This window comes from Arctopsyche grandis, chromosome 1 (assembly GCF_051622035.1).
Source record: "Arctopsyche grandis isolate Sample6627 chromosome 1, ASM5162203v2, whole genome shotgun sequence".
NCBI classification, from domain to species: Eukaryota; Metazoa; Arthropoda; class Insecta; order Trichoptera; family Hydropsychidae; genus Arctopsyche; species Arctopsyche grandis.
In genome coordinates this window covers 9,605,892-9,631,722 of record NC_135355.1, presented here as the reverse complement: position 1 = coordinate 9,631,722, position 25,831 = coordinate 9,605,892, and the positions used below count along the sequence as shown (strand labels likewise).

At 34.4% G+C, this 25,831-nt stretch overlaps 1 protein-coding gene across 2 annotated transcripts in view; it reads left to right on the top strand.

Moving 5' to 3' along the window:
• Positions 1–25,831, top strand: part of LOC143915142 (ankyrin repeat and sterile alpha motif domain-containing protein 1B-like) — a 79,489-nt gene that overhangs the window by 19,921 nt on the left and 33,737 nt on the right. Inside the window, exons 7-11 of one of the 2 annotated variants that reach the window (XM_077436769.1) lie at positions 2,554–2,740; positions 6,588–6,867; positions 7,830–7,988; positions 8,242–8,733; positions 13,031–13,163. In XM_077436769.1, coding sequence (XP_077292895.1) covers positions 2,554–2,740; positions 6,588–6,867; positions 7,830–7,988; positions 8,242–8,733; positions 13,031–13,163 — 1,251 coding nt within the window. Of the gene's footprint in view, positions 1–2,553; positions 2,741–4,172; positions 6,868–7,829; positions 7,989–8,241; positions 9,451–13,030; positions 13,164–25,831 lie in introns of those variants that run through there. The other variant, XM_077436015.1, reaches the window with a different exon arrangement.

Below are 25,831 nucleotides of genomic sequence, written 5' to 3'. Positions count from 1 at the left end.
TTTTTTTCATTCATTCTCCGATTGGACTCGGGTCTTTAGTTATCTCCCACAAGTGTTGAGATTGTGCTTCGTACTTACACCTGAGTTTTATCTGCACACCACTCATACTACTATGAACCACTAGGATAAATTAATTATACTATATAAACCTTTGCATTACTTAAGCACACAGTATTGTATGTATGTATGTAAGCTCTCTCTCTTACATATTTCATACCGGTCTCAGTGACGAGACAGAATGTTAAATGACGGAAAACGCAAATATCGGAAGGCAAAAATCGAAAATCAAAAGATCTTAAGTCGAAAGATCAAAAAAAAATTCGGGTGTGACCAACCCATGACTTTATCTATGTATTTGAGGAATATAAGAAGGTTACAAAACAAAATTCGATATTGAACTGATGACTATGATAGCGATACAAATTGATGGAAATTTATGGAAACTTGCACAAAACAAAAGTTCTACTTCCGGGTGTTAGATTTTGTTCAAATTTTTTTTATTACTAAAAATTACTATCAGTATTATTATACTCATTGAATATCAAAAAAATAAAAATAATTTTACAGGTCAAAATAAAATAATGAAATATTGTTTAAAAAAAAAATACTACTTCCGGTTTACAAATTCTGACCAAAACCCTACCAGCTCTAAGTTAGTACATAAAGGATACAAATATAAATTTTCAGCTTAATACGTTCAGGGGTGTGGACAGAGTAGTGGGCACAACATTTTTGACGTTTCTACGAGGAAAAAAATCCCACTTCCGGTTCATTAAATTAAGTGATTTTTTTTTTATTTTTACTTAAAATCACTATTTTTATTATACACAATAAATATCAAGAAGCTTAAAACAATTTAAAAGGTCAAAATAAAATAATGAAATATTGTTTTAAAAAAAAATACTACTTCCGGTTTACGAATTCTGACCAAAACCCTACCAGATCTAAGTTAGTACATAAAGGATAGAAATATAAATTTTCAGCTTAGTACGTTCAGGTGTGTGGACAGAGTAGTGGGCACAACATTTTCAACCTTTTTAAGAGAAAAAAATCCCACTTCCGGTTAATAAAATTTAATTTTTTTTTTTTATTTTCATCACATTGCTACAAGAATTATACTTGAATTTTTTTGTGACGAACACACATGTTTAAGGGGTCGAAAAAAATAGTGGAAGAAAAATTGAACAAGAGTAAACTGCCACTTCCGGTTGACATATGCTTACTAAATTTTATAAATAACTTGGTATTACGCTTAAACTTCTAGATATGAAATTTCAGTTCAATAAACCAAAAAGTTTTTGAGAAAAACATAAAAAACTTCGATTCTCTAGAGTAAAAGTACTACTTCCGGTTCAGATAGAAATATTTAAAAAATATTAGGTTATAAAAATTATTATTTATATTATATTTAAAAAAAATTCAGTCTGATTCAGTTAGTGGTTTGGGAGATAATTGAATTCAAAAGCTTAAAAAAAAGAGGACACCTATAAGGGGAGGTACCATTTCCGGTCAACTAAAAAATTTGAAAAAAATTTACGTCGTGTCGATAAGAATTTCAGTAACCGACACTAAGTTTCAGTTCGATAGGACTAACGGTGTTTAAAATATCCCCAAAATACACACACACACACACAGACACACATTTTTTCTAGATCATGAAAACGTGATCAGTGATCGATTCTGAGTTCGAATCAGTCAAAATCTCGAGTTCGAATTTTCGCATGATCACAAAACTTCATCTATTGTTACTACGTACATAGATAAAGTAAAAATGGTGCATGGTAAACGGTACATACTCGCTCGCGCAAATTAAGTGAGTATGTACCGTTTACCATGCACCATTTTTTTAATTATCTTTTGACTTAAGATCTTTCGATTTTCGATCTTTGCCTTCCGATATTTGCGTTTTCTGTCATTTAACATTCTGTCTCGTCACGTAGACCCATATATATATATATATATATATATATATATATATATATATATATATATATATATATATATATATATATATATATTTAAATGGATGAATTAATGTGTACGTAAAAGTGTGAAAACACACTGAGTGGTATGGGACGTCATGTGTCCTTGGCTTCCCGCTGTGCACGTGCAGAATGAATATTTTTGGGAGGTCACACGTGTGTATGCATATCCAAATGCAACCGACAAGTTTCTCCTTCATTTCTTCAAATATGGGATTCACCGTTATCGACCACTCTCTAGCAAGGATAAAATATCACTAAAAACACTATATGGGCTAGGGGTACTGCGTTTTTTCTCATTTTTTCAAAGTATTAGGGCGAAAACACTCCAGTGGGACGTGTGGGACTACATAGAGTGGGCTCCAAGTTTTTGAGCTAACTCTATGTAGGTCCTAGCGTGATCTAGTCTAGTGTGCAGCACCTGACGAACATATTTAATTACAACCGGTTAATATATAAAAAATGAAAGAATGGGGCGTTGTTCCTTTTTGTTTGGAGAATGGTTTTGTTCAATATGCCGTCAATGTGTACGGTGATAGTTTGTAAATGGTTTTCTAATGTTATTGTACAGAATATCGACTGTCGAATGGATTCGACAGTGACATGGAAGAACTACCACGAATACCTGTCCACCAGCACGATGGTCTCAATAGTCCCTACGACAATGTCCAGCCCTCGGGAAACCTTCGTGCACACGTCTGGGAGAGGCGCGATGGCGACGACGAGAGGCGGGTCTCCGGTACTTCAGCTATATCAATGTAAGAATCGACAACATTCATCAGAAGGGATGAAAGCAAGTCTACATTTTTTTCCGTCGTTTAACGAGGGGCATATTTTAATTCGTCGAAAATAGTGAGCCGCTGAATGTCTGTCTTCGACTTTCCCTGACGCTCGCTTAATGAGTGTGGCGAAGGCGTCAAAGGCCGCGAACGTCTGCTTTAATCGCATCTCTTAATTATAACACCTTGATGTCCCGTGTAATCTCTCTCGTGGACAGAACGAGCTGTGAAAATTGTTGCATTTGAGCTCTACCCCTTTTCCTTTCGACATTTTAAATTAAATTTAAATGTGCACGTTGTCGACACGTTATGTGCGATTCGACTTCAGAAACATCATACTCGTATATGAGTGAATCGCTCAAATTAAAGTAATACTTCGTAAAAAAAAAACTCTTCATGTGATTCAATCGTTATAAAAAGAAATTTGAACCTTCATTTAACCATTTCAAGGAGTAGTTTGCTTGTAAGTTTGTAATTTTGGGTCTTAAGAGGGCTGGACCCCAGCGCCTTGTCCATACAAACGTATTAGACTTCTCCTTTCCTCAATTATGGCACTAGAGAAATATTATTTTTAATATGCTATTTATACCCACCATATATTGTTTCAATTTTTTTTTTTATGAATTATCAAAAAATCAAATAAATCAATTAATCAAAAAAAAAAAAAAAAATAGAACCATGCCTATGGTGGATATAAATAGCATATTAAAAAATAATTTCTCTAGTGCCATAATTGCGGAAGGGAGAAGTCTAATACGCTTGTATGGACAAGGCGCTGGGGTCCAGCCCTCTTAATGAGCGATATGCTTATATGTACATGTGTAATTTTTCATTTATCATGTAACTAGAGGTGGGGTTGGAGAACTGGCTTAACGAGATAATTTGACTTATTTTATTAAATAATAAAGTTATTGGCCTTTATGGTGCATGTGTGTGGAATATTTTGAATTTGTTCATGGTCTATGCCTGAAAAAAGGTTTCATCAATGACTTACAGTCAATAGCTAGTCCATAAGTTTTATCTCTAGTTATGAACTAACGCAAGAGCATTTATGGTCGCACACTTGTTGATATATTTTTTTATGAAGTTTACAGGGTGTTACTGTCATCTTTGGCTAATTTGTTATATTTAATTAATTATGAAATGAAATGAATACTTACATCGAAATCAATTTTCGGTCTTCATAACTTGACTAGGTTTGCCACAACCTAAGGTTGTCAAATGCCGCAAGTACCCGATGGTGCAATTAAAAATTATTTTATTTTGTCTATATACAGACATATACTACATATGTACATATGTAGTATATGTCTGTGTGAATATGGTTTTATCGATGGTAAAAATTGAGTAATTCTGAGCTGAATATGAATATATGTATGTACGTAGTTGCTTTATTTGAAACGTTTTACAGAAAATCTCAAACACCTCCTGCGATTCCACCACAAACTAAAAAAGATATTCAATCCAAACCTTCCCCATCCAGCTATATGCTTTTGCTCGCTTCCAAATGCTTTGGCGGTAGTAAGAAACACAAGTCGATAGTCAGTGGTAGCGCATCACCAAATTCGAAAAAAAAAAGTTCTAGTCAATCCAATATAAAAATGAATAGTTCCACAAGTCCCACAACTCGGGTCGGTAAAAGTTTATTTTTTCGACGGGCTAAATCCGGAATTATAGATACTACTTTGACGGAGAGTCGGACTGAAGATGACAGTGATTTGCAGGGTCGTATGACGCATGCAACTTCACTTCCAGATGTCTTAGAAAGTTCTGACAGTTTCATGGAAGATTCAAATTCTGCGTCGTCGATGCTTTCAGTATCTAATTCAATTTACACGTCCAACTTAACTAGTAATTTGGATGAACCGGAAAATTCGAAGAATGGTTGCAGCATATATGAAGATTTTGTTATAAATGATACGGCTCCTGCAATTCAACTGTATGTAGATTCAAATCCACCCACCCAACCAGTTGGAAATAAAAGTTCGTATAGTTTTAACCAGCCTGGTTTTAATATTAGACGGACAAAAGATAAAACCCCGTATACGGAAATAGCATCTCAGCAGACTGTCCATAATCTAAGCACAACAACGAATATTCCAAAAAGCAAATCTTACAATTTCGAAAAAATGGAAAAACCGAGATTAAAAGTTTCAAATTCAGTACGAACGCTTAAGAACTGGACTTCAGAAAATATAGATTTTAAAAGTCTTAATCCTGTATATTCCGATTTTAATAAAGATGGGAAGTTGTCGAATTCTAATAATTTATATTACGCCATGTTAGATTTCCACGATTCCAATGTTGAAATATCTCAAAACTCTAATAATGATTATGAGCAGTATGATTTTGTGAACGAACAAAACAAGAGAGAAAACACCTTCAAACCAATAGAAATATTCCACGATAATAGCACAGTGTTTATTGAAGTCGACCCAGTTTCTGCAAAGACACACTCAGATACGAAAAGTTCCCAAGACGAAGATACATTTTATTCTTTAGATTCAGTAAGTCGAGATGAAAACATTTCACCTTTAATCAGTTCAGAGTCTAAAATCGTCAATTCGCCAAGTGATGTGTTAATGCCCACACCTACTCCTCGTAAGATGTTCAACACTACTCCAAGAGTCACAACTCAAGTGTCAAGCACTAGTACAAAATTTACCTCCTTTTTGGAAGAACATGATTTCAAGCATATTTTCGATGACGAAGGAAAATCGTGGACCATGCATGCACCCGCTAATGCTGTTGAGCAACGACACTATCATAATACGGTAGTACCTATGTCTTCTACAAATGTGATTCCTGGTTCAGTTCGATCGAGTGTTGGTACGTTAGATGTACGAAATTCTAATGTCAGTTCGTTATATAGCGTGTCGCCAGAAGCTACAGATTACATCGATATGGATACAGTTATGAGCTTCTCTCAAATATTCTCACAATTGGCTACAGTATCTGACAAAACTCCGAATATGATTTCGACTCTTCGACAAATCGGCAACAAAGGCGATCCCGTTTATGAAAACATACAATATATAAATCAGACGAAACCTCCATTTTCACCTAATTCACGATATCGTAAGGATGTTTATCACTTAAAAGGTTCCGAAAATTGTTTTTACGACGTGCCTTATCCTACTGAGTTTATTTACATTTTCAACAAAGAGTCGCTCACCGATTGTAGCGTTTATCCATTCAAGAAAGTCTCTCGCGAGTTGACGTCAGGTTTGAATATTAGAAATATCTGTTTTTGCGATCTCGAGGAGCAAAGTATTTACATGGAGGTAGAAGACGTCACGAAAAGCACTGTCCAGGAATTATACAAACGCTACAAATTACGTATGGCTGAACTTTCGGATTTGGACTCGTTTACATGTTATTGTGAAAGTAGCACTTGTAAATTTCATCACACGAAATCATTGTTCAGTGCCAGTTCCTTCGCTGTGTCATATTCTCCCCTCACTCATTCCGTATCTATACCTAATCTCAAATTTTCCGAATTTTCGAATAACAGTTCGCGAAAAGGTGAGAAGAGCGTTCTAGAGAGCAAATATCATCTGTCCGCTTTTGTGTCGTGTTCTAACAGAAACAGCTTTGAATGTGACGCTTCCTCATCTATCAGTTTCCGTTCGGTTCTGGAAGATCCTTTGGATGTGAGCAACCAACTGAATCGTTATTCGGGTGCTTCTTTGCAAAGCAACGCCTCCAGTTTCAGCGAATTTCACCGAATTCCACCAATTGAGAGTGGTGTCGTTGAAATCACTGGAGGCGGATCATCTGTGTTTTGTTCATCGCTTGAGGGTGGTAGGTCATTGTGTGTTCGCAGTGGTTCCGATGGTGGCCATTACCTTTACTCCAAATCCTCGGGAATGGACGGCAGCTACCATTCCGAAGAACTGTCTTCTAGTTACCAGTCGAGCAAGGTGAGGGAGGCCGACCAGCTGAGCATATCTTCCACTACGTCCAGCACTGGCGGTCCTAGCCCCAGAGAGAGGCAGAGATGCGGCACCAATGAGTCCTCGGTCAGCGGGCAGGGAATCTACATGTCCATGGGCACTTCACAAGGATACCACGCTCATAGTCCCGGTTCCAACACCAAAGTTTCGGTGAGTACACTTCTTGGCTCCGGACCAAATTAATTACGACGCTTTTTGGCCCACGCGTCTCCATCGTGGTTTTCTAAAAGCGTTTTATTTTGTAAATCTTACTTCAGTCTGGCATTTTTGCAAGAGGCCGCCTGTCGTGTGTTCTCGCTTTGCACGAAGTATTCGTATATCCTAATTGTGTCGTGCGTTTAATCGCTGTTAAGTGTTTCGAATTTGATTACCGCTAATTTGAGTGGTGCGCCTGAATTAATTCAACCACGGATTACATTTGGGATTGTTGGATTATAATAAAAAGGAAACGTGTATGTATGTATTAATGATTCCTGATAAAATTTTGGGTGGGGTTTAGTTTTTCTGTTTCTGCTTACGTTTCGCGAAAGTAAAGCGAAATTCGTCGAAAAATGAAACAGCTTGTTTTCGTGTATGTATGTATTTATGTTGTTGTTCGCAAACTTTTTTTCCTTAAATGGAAATTATCATTTGATTATACATACATACATACATATTTCCCGGAAAACGGCATTTTTTGTATAATTTTTTTTAAGATGTAGCCAATATTTCTGGTTGTATTGACAAGAGCCATGTGAGGTTTCAAATTGCATATGTAAACTAATTTTACTCAACTTAACCGAAAGTGTATTTGTAAAAGTTTTAGTGTATCTGAATCTTAATCTTAATTTAATAACATTTGGATCTACGTTATAAATGTCAAAAGTTTAGCTCGCTATCATGACGCAGAGAGCTAAATTTCGTTTATTAGTTTGTAATATCTAAATCGGGAAGTCTAAATTGAAATGTTATTGAAACTATTTTTGCCCTTTGACGTACGATTTATTTTTTGCTCGGAAAATTCGTGAATGAAAGCAGCTTGCCAAGTTTAAAGTAACGAGATTTCCGAGAAATCGAACGTATTTTTTTTTATTTTAATTCAACAAAATCGTTTTATTTTTTTTTTCGTTTAGCCTACGCCACCGAAAAAGCCACCTAGACGCAATCTGTCAGTTTCGCCTACCCACCTTCTACCTCCTGGGTGTGTCTTGGATGGTAGCATTTCTTCTCAGCGATCCCACCAATTGGCTAGGACCGGTCAGACTAGGAGTCAAGACGATTTGGACGATTTGGTGAGTTTTTTTTTGAAAATTAAAGCAAATGATATTCGTGCAGGTTTTCCGGGATATGGCATCATGGACTGACAACGAGCGCTGTGTTAGACCGTGACCGCATTTTTTTATCGTGAGAAAAACTGTATTTAGCAATTAACAATGATTACAATGTACGGAAGGTGCAAAATACACTAGACATTTTAGAATACTTGTACGTTTAATACTCTACCTTATATTTTTAGTTATGCGTATTATAATTTTGTCTGTTTAGGGACCCGAGGCGAAACCTTCAGGCTTGCGACACGGCCGATCTGTAGACCAGTACGTGGATAGCAAAGTTTCTCCCCGCACGAAGCCCGTGCCTCAACCTCGACCCTCTTTGGCCCTTTTGGCTTCGAGGCGCGATCAACCGGTCGCCATCAACGCCATGTACGAGAACGTGGTGATCAAGGAGCAGAATCCTCGCAGGAAGCTGCGGCGACCCGGTCAATACGAGAATTGCCCACCGCGCGAATCAAACAATAAATATCACTCGTCACAGGAGAAATCGTCGTTGGAGAGTTTGCTAGACGATGTTAGCTCTTCGTATCATGGCGGGACGCCTAGCGACGGTGAACCTGTGGGTTATGGAAACGACAGGTCTTCTCATAATACCCCACTGTCGCCGACGCACTACAACCAGCCTCCTACTCCAGACCATCCACCACCTTCGGCCAAACAGGCCGAGATGAGCATACACGAACGAATCAGACCTCTCAGCCAGGTCAGTACGTAATTTGTATCCTTGAAATAAGGCGTACCCCACCTCTAGTTTCGTCTTCCAATACTTCAATTGCACGCACAAATAGTCGTGGAAAATTGTGTATTATATTTATAAGCTACTTGTATTTTCCACTTGAGTTATGTATATGAGTTTCCTTCTCTTCTTGTTGTTATTCCTGAGTTTGCTCGTATCTGATGTGTTAAGTATTGGAATTCGGAATGTGGCTGATTGTATATACGTATGTAATAATGTGATGCAAGCTTGTAATTTTCATTTTGAAGTTATATCGCTTGAAGTTTGAATTTGAACCATGCCACATTGCTTCCACACTATGTGAGAACATTTTCTGACTTGACATTCCTTAAACATGACCTTATTATTTTTAATTTCTTTAGAATTAATAGTAGAGTTTTTGATTTCATAAATTTATTTTTTTGGATAATATTGTTATTTTATATTTCCAATTTTTTCTTTGTTTGAACGAGCACATTCTATTATACTTTAAGTATTAGGTGTGTAGTGGAAAACTATTTGGTGATATGTACTTAATGACCACTTCAAGCCCACCAATGTAAAATAAGTATGTATGTATATTTTATACCTACTTATAGGTATACACACACCGCACAGCATTATCGCACATTTTTCTATGCAATATTTTTTTATATTTATATTTAGTGTACATAATTACTATTCTAGTATTATAATCATATCGACAAAAATCTTGGCATGTGCCTTTCTCTTATAAACACAATTCTTTTCTACTTCGAAATTTGTGTTTAAAGTTTGATTTTTCAAATTTTTATTAAATAAATCAGTCAATATATCTAGTTTTTATAAAAATTATATCTAAAAAATTGTTGTGTATTGAATTTTAAAACATTTTAATAATTTGGATGTTATTTATTTTTAAGAAACTTCTGCAGTTTATTTAACATTCCATACTAAAATATATTATTATATATTACTTTATCTTTATATTATTTTTATATCGTATTTTAATTTATATTAAAAGGTATTTATGATACACGGTGTATGTAAATCAGTCAAGTGAATGATAAAAAATAATTTGTATACATATCACTATTTGTAAATACACATTCAAAGCATATAATGAAAGTAATGTATAATAGCTTTTTTTTCGTATTAGTTGAGAATGTTTTTAATTTTACTAAAATAAAAAAACCATGTTTAATCAAATAGTGATTTGTTTTGAATGTATGTTTAACATGTTTGTTTTAATTTGACTGTTGCACCATACTTACTATGACATTTTTTAGCATGAAGCACTCTTTATGCCAAATTTGCATTTTATTGCTCAGGGTTCGAGGTGGGGTAAAATATATATTTTTTTATTAAAAATATTTTAAAAAAGAGCAACAGAAACAACATTTTTAAAAGAAACCTTCGATGCTTTTAACTTATTCATTCTTCCACCTCAAGCACTGACTATATTTCCTTATTTTTTTATTTAGCCACTTTTCACTGTATATACTTTTTCTTTATTATAGTATTATATTTCATGTATAGATTGCATGTGATGTTGTCCAGTCATTCCAAAAGGTGCATTATTTGGAATTTATTGTTTAATTTTATATTTTATTGCTATTATTTTGTATAATATCATTTTGAGTTACCATACATTTCATTTTTGAATGATTAAACCAAATTACAAATATTTTTTGTTTTTTCTTTTTTTTTAATATTAACATGTACATACATATATACACACACATATATATTATTTTTAGGGTTTTTTTACTCTATAATATTTCCATTCCTTTTTCCTTCTTTTAATTTCGAGTAGCTACTTCCTTGAATTTTGGATTTAGTGCTGATATGTGAAGCTAGGGAACAATAAGGCTTATGCACGTGTCATATCTGTGGATCTAGAATCCTCTATTCGAAATTATTGTTCATCCACGTACGACACCGATTTTGTATTCAGATTGCCTTGATACAGATATTAATTTGATTTTGACATTATATTTCGAGTTTGCTATATTTATGTGCAAAAAGTTCGCCTCATTCAGTAATTTTTAATTGATCTCGGGCGAGTGTCGTCTCCACCGGCCTTCGTGAATCATTAGCAGTTAGTTAGCGATGATTAAGGCGAAATTCACAATACGACCTCGTTGTTCGCGCTACGTACCGTTTTGCGGTTTAAATTAAATTTAGTTTCGATGCCGTGGTCCTTGCCGGCTGTCGCGTTTCGTTCGCTCGCTTTTTGCACGTCGTCTTTATGTGGACATTTCGTTTGTTCGGTGTTTCTCAAAGGAATACGTTTCATTTTGCGTGTTATGAAATCGTCGTGCACACAATGCACGCTGATGCAATATTCGCATTATGCACACGCAAAATAGGTACAGTGTGATAGCGAAATAGCGTGAGGTGAAGTCGCCATTGATTAAAAGTCCACCCAAGGTGCACACACAGGTAATACATTAACGGTACAGTTTTATTTGTTTTGTTTATTTTAAAGATTTTTTTAAATATTTCATACTTAATTGAAATGAGCCGTTCTGAAACTAAATTATAACCTATATATTATAGATGATGTTGATTTGGCATACTATATATACTATATATACATACATTTGTACATGAGTATGTCCATACCTTATTTATAGGCTTTCATTTTCATTACTTTATTTATATATGTACGTAGTATCCATTTTTATTTTTATTTTTTTGAACATATGTATTTTTTTGACAAATTGGCACTTAATTTCTGTACATACATACATATATAAAGTAAAATAATTTTGTTGAAAACTATAATTTTGTGGGTTGGATCTCTTTTGCAGTACTAAATATGTCCAAATAAATCCTATACGTTTTTTTTCATTTGTGGTCATTTTTTAACAAGTTATTACGTGGATTTGCGATTGGTCATCATTGAATTCTTAATGGCTTAAATGTTGAAGTGAGAAATGCTTGCTTAATATCAAAATCAAGACACAATCTCATATCCAAATGTTCGTATAAAGCCGTCAACTTAAAGAGCGTCATCGATTCCATCAAATGATTAGCAATCAGGTGATGAAGGAGTTATGTATGTATGTATGTTCACAAGCTTGTAATTTATTGTTTACGGTAAATGAGTTCAATATATGAGATATTACGACGGCTTATTTATTCATCGATATTGTTAATTTATTATTGGTTGCCATAGTTTCTCTAAAGTTGGTTAGCTGACTTTTGAAATTTATATATGATAATAAAAAACAATGAAAAACACTACTGTTCTATTAAAAAAAGCCAAAACTGAAATAGACGATTCGACTAGACACGGTGTTCAAAGATTATGTTTTCGATGCAGATTTAAGTTCATTGTTGTCTGTTCTAAGAAATTAGTTGTTTTTGTTACCCCCCCCCCCTGTGCACATTCATACAATTAAATAATTCATCATTAGATCATTTTTGATCAAGTTTTTTTATCTTGTTTACTGAATTATCTAATTATTTGATTAATTACATACACTGAGCAACAAAAAATCACGTTTTTGAGTTACCAGAGCGGAGACTAGCCAATCTTTACTAAGTTTGACCCACTGAATTCGAATATTATATTGATTTTTGTTGGTGGGTGATCGTTTACGAGATATGGGCGTTTAAAAAAATCCGCGATTTTTACAGTTTGTTGGCTTTTGCGGTCTTTAACTCAAAATTTAGGATTGTTGCGCTCAAAATGAGTATTGGAATCAATAGTCAGATATTTTTCCTATTAATTGTTATATTTCATTGCTTTAAAATACTTCTAATTAATTGTCTAGCGAGTTTTAAAAGTCAAAAATATATTTTTTTTTACAGATTTTTTTTCCGTGCTATTTTTAATTTATTTGGCAAATTTTTTTTTCACCACGTTTATAAGGATTGGTTTTCTATCTCAATATTAACAATCCTAAATTTTGAGTTAAAGACCGCAAAAGCCAAAAAACTAAAAATCGCGGATTTTTTTAAACGCTCATATCTCGTAAACGATCACCCACCAACAAAAATCAATATCATATTCGAATTCAGTGGGTCAAACTTAGTAAAGATTGGCTAGTCTCCGCTCTGGTATTTTTTTTTGTTGCTCAGTGTTATCAATGATTTATGTAATTAATTAAAAATCAATATAACGAAGTATAACTACATAAATATAATAAAAAAATATTGAAACCAGTCTAGAAATTTTTCTAGTTGACTGAATCTTAGTAGGCATTTATTTTACGAAAAAATTGCATCGTTTACATATTGAATTTATACGCTTCGATTCTTCCATTGAACGATTCTGTTTATTGTGTGATTTTAGGAGTATAAGCGGATGTCCAGAGACATGGAAACCGAGACCGATCCTCGTTTTCTGGCTAGATCTTCATCTCCAGCCAGCAGTGCTAGCACAGATCACTGTGTTGAAGAATACGTAGCAGAAGTACCATTCGCAGGTAAGTCCATCCAAAGGAACACATCCGTTACAAAACAGTCTGGCTAGTATAGTATGTAAAGTTTTGAGATCGCATAAATTAATAAAAAAGACTAGACCGATCAATCCCGAGTTATATTTACCAGGAATCTTGCTATTTTCGTTTTGTTTTAAGTTCACACATCCCTTTAAAGACTTGTTTTTTCATATGAAAAGATTCCACGTTTGTATGACGCAGGAAGTACACTTGCTGTGGAATTGTACAAGTGTTTTAACAGGATACGAAAAATTTAATGTGACGTCATGTCTGTATGGGGGAGCATCTCTACTAGTATACTTGTAGTTCTTACTCCCTTCTGATATTATACATACAGTGTGCTTTTTCTTTTTATTATTTTTGAAAGTGGTCCAGATTGTATCACAGCCAAAGTGTGTCAGCGGTGGATCGTTGTGCGGTGTCTAATTATTAGTTACACGTGCACAGGATATGAACGTGTAAACATGGGGACTGCCTAGGAGACCGCACTTTATTTGTAGAGTTGCCACCAAACAGCTGTATCAATAAACTACCGTATTTTTAAAATTTTGTGTCAACAATAGAACGGCCGGCAAATCGGCCTTCGCATTGATATTTTAAACTGAACTTCAGCTGTATTAAGTGAGCAGTGTATTTTATAGGTCTATAAAGGCACACACAGACAGCGGTCGAGAATAGGCGTAGGTTTTTTTAATCGGCTTATGAGTGTATAAAAAACCTCACCCAGGGTACCTCACATCTTGTCGAAATGGAGATGACAGTAATATATGTGTACTGTAGATACATTAGTACCATATTCTTCATGTACACGTGCACCCTGACCCACTCGGCTAGTATCCTAGCACATTCGATCGACGACCTATAACGTTAGGATCCGCCACTCTATGTTACAATTCCTTCACGTCCACATTTATCTGTTTCTGCCTTAAGAAATGTTTATTTTAAAGAAGTGTGATTCGAATCCGAAGCGTCCACCTTTGCAGTGATAATGTAAAAACGGAAGGGATGTATGTACCAGTGACGTGCCATGAAATTCTACCTGTTTTTGTCGCACAGCCTTACTTGCGTGTGTGCGAGCAGGATACAAGGGGACTAGGTGACGTCATACCGATTCCCCTTGTATCCTGCTCGCGCACACGTAAGTATGGCTGCGCCACAAAGAGGGAGATAGATTTTCACTGCACACCACATATCAGTGGAGTGCCGTGACTTTTAAAACAGGGGACTAGGTATGGACGAAAAAATATAGGTATATGTATATAAAAAGAAATATTTTTAATTATAATAATGTGTCTTGAAGCGATGAGTAAATTTTCTTTCGAGTATAAAAAAACCTTTCTGAATAACTTCTTGTTTGTCTTCAAAACTGAATCTTCTGAAATGATTTGTCATGGACAATCGATCGGGAATACAAGATTCCAAAGCATCGTTATTTGTTTCCACGCGCTCCGGACTGTTCTGAGGGAATCGTTTCGTGAGCCGAGTCCCTTGCCATATTTGTACTCAAGAAGTTCTGTGCTATTTTATCAAAAAAATAGTTCAGAATGATGTTTGATAGACACAAATCAGAATATTCGGTAAAAGTCGGAATTCTCGACAGGGCGGACCCTCAAGGCTCGGAAGCGAAGCTCGGTCGACCCGCTCCTTCCTGTCATAGGTTGCTCTTTGCGAGTACTCTAGTACATTTGTACGTGGACGGCTGGGCGAACTTGTGGGGATCGAACGAGGGGCAACGCGGGAGCAGGTCTGATGGGGTGATGCGAATTGACCGCAAGTTCTTGTTCGTGCTGAAACCGTTTATGACGATAGCGATATTGAGAGAGTCACCCACCCGTCGAGAGCCATCCACGCGAATTATCACGGTAACGAGAATTCGAATGTCAGATATTCCGTATTCGCGATTTTTGTGGCAACGATTTTCGTGTGTGAGATCGCCATGTGCGAAATTGTCCGTTTACCAGCGACAATAGCCTAGGTGTGGTTCATGTATCAATTCCTTTCCAAAATAATACGTTGGAAAGGATACAATACTAGTATGTAATAGTAACAAAATTATGCAAAATAAATGCCTAACATTTAATTTATTTTTATTATTAATGGGTTGCTATGTTATTATGTTAGGGTTATCGTGTGTGATGGATGTTGAAATTCCATTGACAATTCTTAATTTTTAGTAATTTGAAGTAAAGCTTTTTCTTCTCTTTTCTCACTGTTGAAAGTTTATTACGACAAAAAAATTTCGCTGACGACCAGTCGTGTGAGTAGATAGATCACGTTGAAGTGTTTTTGATCTCGGAATTTGATTTAGGCATAATCCTTTTTTCACCAGAGAACAGTGAAAGTGTTGAACGTCACGACATAAGGCCCAAGCTCTAAATAATATGATGCACATACATAACATAATCATCTTAATGGAAAAGTAAAATATGAGAGAAGTTGACACGTATGTGGAAGGAATGTCTTTCCATTGGTTCACACGTCAGAACTAAATAATTTATGTTAAATTTTATTTTCTCGTGCTTAATTTAAATAAATGAAGACGAGTATACAGATCTTTGCCGGTCACCGAACCTTGACTGAAATTGCGCTTTATATTTTTAAATATACAAGTACGCAGTAAAATGTCTCTGTGACAAAAAATGGAGTTAGTCTATGTACATCACAGAACTGCAATGTACATACATAGTTATATGCATATTATATTCTGTTATGTTGCGATATTCGGTCAAGCCCTTTTATACTAACTGGAAATATCGTGTAAAAACTTTTTTAAGCTACATGCTTTTTAATGTTTCATTTTTCTTCTCTCAACTCTTGTAAAATACTAGCATAACAACAAATTGGGGATTACAATCTACCGTCAAATTTCATAAACCGGAAAACGGTCAATGATGTTTCTTGCTACCGGTATACCGGTAAAAGAAGAAAAAATCGTAGATTAGATAACTGTATGTGGTTACTTTTCCTAAAAACGTTAACCTCGATTGAATCCTAAATAATTTAAAATTACTCTCAGGTTAAGAATGGGATATAAATACATTTAAGTAAATTCGTAATAATAAATAAATTTTATTTTTTATTTTTAACCTTTTATTTTATATTTATTTATTTAAAATTTGGACCAAATTGAAAGTTTGGATATAATTGAAACAACTGTCTGATCGCATTTATTTCGATTTGGTAGGTCTGTGTTGCCAGTGAATTTATCAATTTGAAATTGCCACATTTAATACTGAAAATAAACAATTTTCAGTCAACCTTATCCACAATACGCCATTAGCGACGACGTATTGTAATAATATGCCTGTATTTAATGTAATAATATGCCTGTATATGTACTTAATTCGCAATAAAATATTTTTATGGCAAATACCGGTAAATTTTAAAATTGACCGGTGTTTACCGATGGAAAATTTTTGACGGTTTATCGGTAAACCGTTATACCAATGGCGGAAGTCTAATTTTTAGTTTAGATTTAATTCACAAATCGTTATCAATTATTTTAATTTGATGTGTCGAGAATCTTGGAAAAGCAGAGTAAACAGGTCAGGTCACCAGTATTTTTTAATATTATTAAATGCAAAACATTATATTTCTTATTTTGCGAAATATTTATCGAAATGAAGAAAAGTGGAACATGGCTTACCGCTGCATAACTTGATATTTTACGACTGTGTTGACAGTAATGCTTATCTCATATTTGCGTGTACGAGTGCATTATGACCGACTCGAATAGTGCGTACTTCTCTGTTCACCCGGTCGATCCCCTACGGCGACTTCACAGTAGGAATTTCATCGTCCAGTGGTATGTAATTGTGCCAGAAGTTAATATTAACTCTTTGTGGCATGAGATTTGAAACAAAAAAAGTCACGTGTTGCACAGATTTTTTTTTTTTAGTTAGTTTAGGGACATAATATAAACCTTTGTGCTTCAAATAGTTTTAATTTTTCGAAGTGGTATAAATTACATCCCACTATGCAGCAAAAGATAAAAAAAAGATGGGTCATTTTCGATACCTCTATGCTTCAAAGAGTTAAACATATTATTGTGCTTGGCCGACTCCCAAATTTCATTGATGCATTTTTCGGAGTAAGATTTTAATGATTGTATATTTTGTTTTTTCATTATTTAGATTTTTAAATGCTTTTTATTATTACACAATTATGTTCACAATACATCTTATATCTATTTTAATAGCTACTGATCTACTGATCATTTTCTATTTTACAATTTTAATTTAATTATGTTAGTAATCATAGTATTAATATTATTCTAATGTTAATGTACAGCATAATAGGAAAAAGAGCACAAATACCTATTTGCAAGTATTATAAATGCTCATAATACATCTAAAACATAATATTAATTAAAGACTCTTAAGTCGATGACCTAAAGCAGATTGTGTTAGGTAATCTGTGTTTATACCTGAAGGGTATAGACATTTTGTTGTAATAAGTAATTACCGAGACTCTTCACAAATGTGCTAGTATGGTTATTAGTAGAGGTCGGAATCTGAAGGGGCCGGAAACGTGCCGCCTATTGTTCAATTGTTGTAAATCCTTTGTAAAAAAGTTTCGGCAAACCTTTAACAATGCATTTACAATCTTTGAACAATAAACAGCCCCTTCAGATTCCGGGCACTAGTTATTAGTGATTCTGTCATAGAATCTACTGGTTAGTTTGTTAGTAATGTCTGCAACAAACGTAATATTATATATGGCATGCAGTTTTTTCAGGTTAGTATAAATGGGTGTATTATAAATTATTTTGAGGGATTTACTTTGTATTACTTGGAGCTTGGAAAGGTTAGTATTCGAGGCGTTATTCCATACAGATGAAGCATAGGTCAATAATGGTAATATGAGCGCGCGATATAATTTTATTTTATTTTGAGTTGATAAAGAACTATGGCGATTAAATATTGGGTATATTGAGGATATACCCCGCATCGCCTTGCATTTCGCTGTCTCAATGTGAGGTGCCCATCTCATTTCTTTATCGAACGTTATTCCTAAATATGTTTTTTCATTATGCATGTCAATAATAGTACTCGAAACGTACATATGTATCAAGATGCTGTTGCCAATATTTTACGATTTCACTTAATGCGAATGAAATCAAATAATGTATGCTGGTTGTGCTGTACATATGTACATATACATACATACATAGATTAGCATATGGCATTAAGTCGTTGCGGTCAATTAGCATCGAATCAGAAACTTTTAAATTATACCGGTTCAAAGGTGACATTGTTGTCTGACTGGAATAAATTAATTCATAATCGAAACGCAAACGGGATGCTCATCGCATTTTATATACATACATACATACATATATATTATTCTTGTGATTTTTACCAACCCTGGTAGAAATAGAATCCCTTCAAAAGGTACTCAGACATTCGAGTCATATTTCCCCTAATTATTTTCTTCCACAAATGCAGACAACAATACGTCTCGACGGTCACGCCTTTTAATTCCAATTTCCGAGATCTTGATCTTTAAGACGGCTGGGGTAGTCACTTCCTCCGAGTTTATTATAGGCATTGTGGTAACCACATTACAGTAGCGGTTCGAAATCAAATTGTATGTACATATAATTAATTTTCGCGTACAAATGATTTTGTCGCGTTTGAGACTTTTTCATGTGGCAATGAAATTAGCGCGCGATGATGATTTCGCTGGCGAATTAATGGCATCGTGTACGTTCATCGAGTTTATTTGTTTATATCGCTTGGTGTATTTTTAGTCGATGAACTCGGCGCAATGATTCCTTTTAAATCCAATTAAGGTAAGCATCGGCGGGCGCGGTCATAATGTGGGTGGGTGATCGCTCGGGAGCATCGCGTGCCTTTGGCGATCTTTGACTACGTTGTTATTCGCAATTAATCCCCAACAATGCTGTTCATGTACATATTTTGAAATCTGCCTTTGAAAATGAAATTATTTTCAATACCTATTTTTAAAAACTGATTTGAATTTATAGTATCTATGTACATATGTATATATATATATATATATATATATATATATATATATATATATATATATATATATATATATATATATAATATATGGCGAATGGCTGTAAATGATGATGATGATATATATATATATATATATATATATATATATATATATATATGTATATATATATATATATATATATATATATATATATATATATATATATATATATATATATATATATATATATATATATATATATATATATATATGTATAATATATATATATATATATATATATATATATATATATATATATATATATATATATATATATATATATATATATATACACATATATATATATATATATATATATATATATATATATATATATATATATATATATATATATATATATATATATATATCATCATCATCATTTACAGCCATTCGCCATCCACTGCTGGATGAAGGCCTCTCCAACACGCTTCCACTCGTCTCTGTTTTGCGCAACACTCATCCATCTCATTCCGCACATTTTCCTAATTTCGTTCACCCATCTTCCTTGCGGTCTTCCTTTTACTCTTTTGCCTTCTCTCGGGTACCATTCAAGCACTTCTTTTGTCCACCTTTCGTCCATCCTCCTAGCTACGTGACCCGCCCATTGCCATTTCAATCTCTTCACTCTATCCACTATGTCCACTACCCTTGTCATATTTCTCACCCACGTGTTCCGCTTTCTGTCTTTCCTCGTTATGCCAAGCATACAGCGTTCCATACTTCTTTGAGTGCATTGGATTTTTTTTAGCATCTTGGCGTTCAGTGTCCAAGTTTCACATCCATACGTCATCACTGGCAAAACGCATTGATCAAAGATCCTTTTCTTCAGGCAGAGTGGCATTTTTGATTTAAAAACAGCATTCATCCGTCCAAATGCACTCCATCCTAATTTCATACGTCTCTTTATCTCTTCATTTTTACTACCAGACATGTCAATTATTTGACCTAAATATAAATAATTATTTACTACTTCTATTGGTTTATCATCTAAGGGGATGCTATCAGGCATGCAATAACTATTGAACATTAGTTTAGTCTTATCTACGTTAATTTTTAATCCTACTTTTCTACTTTCCCTGTCCAGCTGTGTTAGTCTGATAAGTAGGTCAGCTGAATCACGAGCTACTAAAACTATATCGTCTGCGAACCGAAGGTGACTCAAAAAGCGACCATTGATGCTTACTCCGGCTGTATCCCAATCCAAGTTCCTGAAAACTTCCTCAAGCACCGCATTGAATAACTTGGGCGAGATTGTATCTCCTTGTCTTACTCCTTTTCCTATGCTAAATCTATCTGTACCTGAAAAAATTTTAACCGAAGCTGTGGCATTCTTATATATTGCAGCTAACAGTCCCACATAGGGTTCCGGCACTCCCTGTGTTTGTAGAGCGTTAAGTACTGCATTATGACTAACTGTATCGAAGGCTTTCTCATAATCGACGAAACCTAGGCACAATGGCCGTTGATATTCGTTGGCGCGCTCGATTAGTTCGCCAACTACTTGGAGGTGGTCCATTGTGCTGAAATTTGCCCTAAACCCTGCCTGCTCTATAGGTTGGTTCTCGTCGAGGATATTCTTCAGCCTTTCTGTAATAACCTTCGTGAAGAGCTTGTAGACCGCTGAAAGTAGACTAATGGGTCGGTAGTTCTTGATATCGCTTTTGTCGCCTTTTTTGTGTATTAAAATGATAGTTGCGTTATTCCATCCTTCTGGTATAGCTTGGTTCTGGATGCATTTGCTGAAAAGCCTAGCTAAGATATTAATTAGGGGGGGGCCGCCACATTTTAGTAAGTCAATGGGAATATTATCTTCCCCTGGGGTTATACCGTTCTTTGCAGTTTTTAGCGCGGCCTCTACTTCGCTAGGCAATACTGCAGGAACCCTTTGGCCGTGTGTCGATTCCAGAGCGGGGAATTGGCCGTTGTCGTTCTCGTATAGTTTTGCATAGAACGTGTAAACTCTGTCTATGATTTCTTCTCTATTCCTAATTATTACTCCGCTCTCTGATCTGATTGCGATCATTTGGTTTTTGCCTAAGAAAATATCCTGTTTGCACTTTTTCAGGCTACGGTTATTCTTAATGGTATTTTCTATTAGCTTGCTGTTAAAATCCCTGACATCCCTGACTATTCTCTTTTTAATTTCCTTATTTACTAGATTGTATTCTTGCTTATTATTATCCCTATCTAAATTCCTTTTATGCTTAATTAGGTTTTTTGTTTCCGCTGAAATTTTGCTTAATTTAATCTGTTTCCTGAATCCACCTAATTTCTTACCTGTTGAGGTTAGAACCGAACTAATTACATTGTTCAATTCCTCGATGTCTGCTTCTGGGTTTAATTTCCCGTATCGATTTCCAAGTTCGAGTTCGAATTCCTTTTTCCTAGACCTTAGTTGAGCGAAATCTGGAGAGTTACTGCATCCTTTTATTAATTTCCTACGTTCGCAATTTATATTAATGGCCATCTTGGCACGGACTAATCTGTGATCGCTACCTATATCTACTTTACTTAAAACACTAACGTCTTTAACGGAGTGCAGGGCATTTGTTAGGATGAAATCGATCTCGTTTCTGTCTCCTTTAGGACTCTCCCAAGTCCACTTATTGTTGGTGTTTTTCCTGAAAAATGAATTAGTGATAAAGAGCCTGTTGTGTTCTGCGAATTCTATGAGGCGATCGCCTCTGTCGTTTCTTTAACCGGTACCAAAATTGCCTACTGCTCTTTCTGTATTTGCCTTTTGTCCTATTTTTGCGTTAAAGTCGCCCATGATTATTTTAAAGTGGTGACGGCTATTATCGTATGCGTCCTGTATTTTTTCGTAGAAGTCTTCTATTTCCTCGTCTGGGTGGCTAGATGTGGGGGCGTACACTTGGAAGATTTGACAAGTGTACCTGCTCGAGATTCTTAATACTATATAGCATATACGTTCCGATATGTCGCTTATTTCTATAATATTTCTTTCTATTCTCTTATTGATAAGAAACCCTACTCCTCCTATTCTACCATTTGGTAGCCCTCTCCAGTAGAGACAGTTACCACTTTTTAGGATTATTTGGTTTTGCTGTTTTCGTCTTACTTCACTAAGTCCTACTATATCCCATTTGATATTTTCTAATTCAATCTCTAATGCAAGCACACTTCCTTCACTCGATAACGTTCTTACATTGTACGTGGCTAAATACAGGTTTCTATTAGCTAAGCTATCATCCATCGTCACTCTTACCTTGTTGGAGGTTTGGATATTATTTTTCTCGCATTTATCCAAGATGTGTTGAGAAAAAGGCGGTACTTGAGAGAGATTTCCATTCAAGGAGTGAGTTCTTACCGCCATAGACTCTTCTCTGTGGTCAGCTTTGACAGATAGTCATCCTAGGTATCACTTGGATCACTTATGAGTTATTACATGCCATTTAACAGGGTTACTTTGTAAGTGAAAGTAGTTAGTTATGATAATAATATATTAGCAATTGTTATACTACTTTTTTACAGATCTTTATCGTGAGACGCCTCTTTGGAGACAACGGATTTATATATGTGAGTGCGGTTTGCAATTTAATATTTTAATAATAACTTTAGTAAAGAATATAAAATTACACGAATTACTTTAATATAATTTAAATATGAAAAAGAACTGATAGACAGTTGGGAAACACCGTTTCTGTTTGCTATTATTCTATTAAGTAAAGTTCGTTAAAGATTTTTGGCTGGAAGCAATTATGTGGAAGATTTATTGCTTCTGTGGGACCGACTGAAGGACCCTTTTTTTGTATTCAGGTAAGGAGATGTATCTCGTTCGTATATTCTTTTGCTCAGATTTGACACAAAAATTAGCACAAAATTTTTCGAAATAACTGATATAAAACCGCTTTTTACGACCGATTTGCTGTTTATTTTTACACTTAAATTATACTAGGATGCAATTAGTAAAATAAGTGATTAGATGGTTAAGTTTTTAGATTAAATTTTGTGCAATAGCCGGGTTTAAGCGAGTAATAGCGGGAAGAACGCAGAAGCACGTCTTCCCCGCATGACACGAAAGACCGAACTCCATATATATATATATATATATATATATATATATATATATATATATATATATATATATATATATATACATATATATATATATATATATATATATATATATATATATACATATATATATATATATATATATATATATATATATATATATATATATATATATATATATTATATATATATACAGGTAGCATTGAAAATAATACATTGAACACGGGTTGTGTAATCCGTGTCATTAATTTGTCAACGTTTATAAAGACTGGCTTACGCCGGAATTTCTGAATTTATAAACATTTTAAGAATTTCCCGATAGAAATCCCTAACTACTGCTGAGTATTTTAGATTAGCTACAATTTTTATGCCTGCTTTCTATTTGATTTCTAAATTATTCTTGTCGGAATTGCTGGCGAAATTTTCAGCGTGGCGGATTTCAACATAAAAGACGTCAGCACTCAAAGGGTTCAAAGAATATACATAATGTAGAAATCTACCACTTTGCTGACTTTGGGCGTTGATTTACTGTAAGATCACCTAAAAACAAGTCACGTCAGTCACAGCCTATTTGTATTAAAGTATTTAAATTATTTTACACGTACATAAACGTACTTCAATGTGTGTTCATTGAAATAATTGCAGGATGCGTCACATACGACGTATGCATTTTATAATCCCATCGTCATCCACGTAAACATCCTCGCATTCACGGAATTACACCGAGCGAAACCAGTCGATTGTTCCCCTCTTCATTTGCATTATTTCAAACTATTATTTCAGCGGTCAAATGTGAAAACAGAAAGTTCGTCATCATTATTGAACATCAGTACATACAATTTTCCAACGTTCGTGCGAGACACATTATCGACGCTTTTAGCGAAAAGGTTATAATTGAACGTTAGTGTGGGCTATATATTGAAAATGAATAAAAAAACTGTTTGGGTTCGCTGTGATAATTTTAGTCGTTGCCGACATAAATTAGTCGGATAATTCAAGTTCAGCGTTTGTGTTTATGTAACGCGTCAGTGGCGGTCAACGACGGTTGGTGATCTTTTTCCAGACGCTTTTCCAGGTGTAATCAACCGTTGGAAATTAATTCCAAAGGTGTTTTTACCTGTGACCGGTTGACTTTGCATTGTCAGTTATTTGAATGCGATTTTCGTCTGCAGACGAAATTAACAATTATAATAATGATCATCATCATCATCTTTTGACGGTTGACTAACTCTGGATTAGTCAGTGGCGTCTCGCCACGAAACTCACGTGTATAATAAAATGAACCGCTCAGCGTCTGCTGGTTACTTACGACGCGCTCTTAATGTCTCTTAACCGCAGGGCCGGTTAACCATTTCTCAATGGCGGTTAATATATTCAAATTGTTCGGTTAAATTTGAATTTATGACTCGAAAGTGTTAAATATTAATACGTGATGGGGACAAAAAAACAACAACTAGCGTCTAGATAAATCATCATAACTAGCCTTTAATATAATGTACGCGCTGATTAAAAATAAATGCGTTATCTATTGCGATCATTACTCATATCGATAACCGGACTTCAGCTAAGGTTATGGTGGAGTAAATATGTTATTAATTAAACGATGTGAATTATGTATATTATTATAAAAAATGTTATCGATACTATATTCTTTATAGGTTTTTATATTTTTTGTGTCGTAATACGATACTTGCGCGAGCGGTCTATCAGTTTTTTTTAACAGGGAAGGTTTTTTTTTTATTAACTCATATTTTCTTTGATATCTACATATATTTGATACATTAAGTCTTCTCAAAACTTTTTTGCGTATCGTTTCTTACTTTGTTTTATAGTATCTTAATATAAATATACAGGGCTGGGTTTCAAACCTATCCCCCTCCCTCTCCCATTTCTTTTAAAAAATAATTCGTTCATAATTCCATAATTCGTTCATCGTCCATTCGTATACAAATGGTCACTATAAATAATAAAAGGTCAGTGTTTAAACATAAATGGTCAATATTAATGTTAAATGGTAAGTTTTATTTTTACAAATGGCCAGTATTGCTTTTTGATTGGTATCAACACACGATTGATACGATCTTGATAGACAATTCCGTCCAACAGGCATTGCTATTTCCTCTGGCGAATGTACGTCAGATTTTTATACTGTGAAATTTAATAATGTAATATTGACCATTTGAAATAAAATACTTACCGAAATTGATTAAAATACTGGCCATTTGATTTGTTGCCTAACAAATTATACAATATTATATATATGTTTTTTTTTATTATTATTTTCGATTTGTAAATTTAGATTTTTTTTAATTTTTGATTTTTCAATTTTTTAATTCTCAATTTTTCAATTTTTAATTCTTATGTACAATTTTTTAATGTTTTATTTTATTTGTTTTTCTTTTATTGTTGTTTTATTTTTTCTTATGTTTTTGATCTTTTATGTATTGTCTGGCCACAGTGTCATATTGGGGTGACCTGTAGAGACACTGTGGTATACTTGTATATTAAAATAAATAAGATATAGTTTGAAAAAGATAAAGTTACAGGCGCTTAAACAATTAAAGTCTGACAAATCGAGAGGGTGG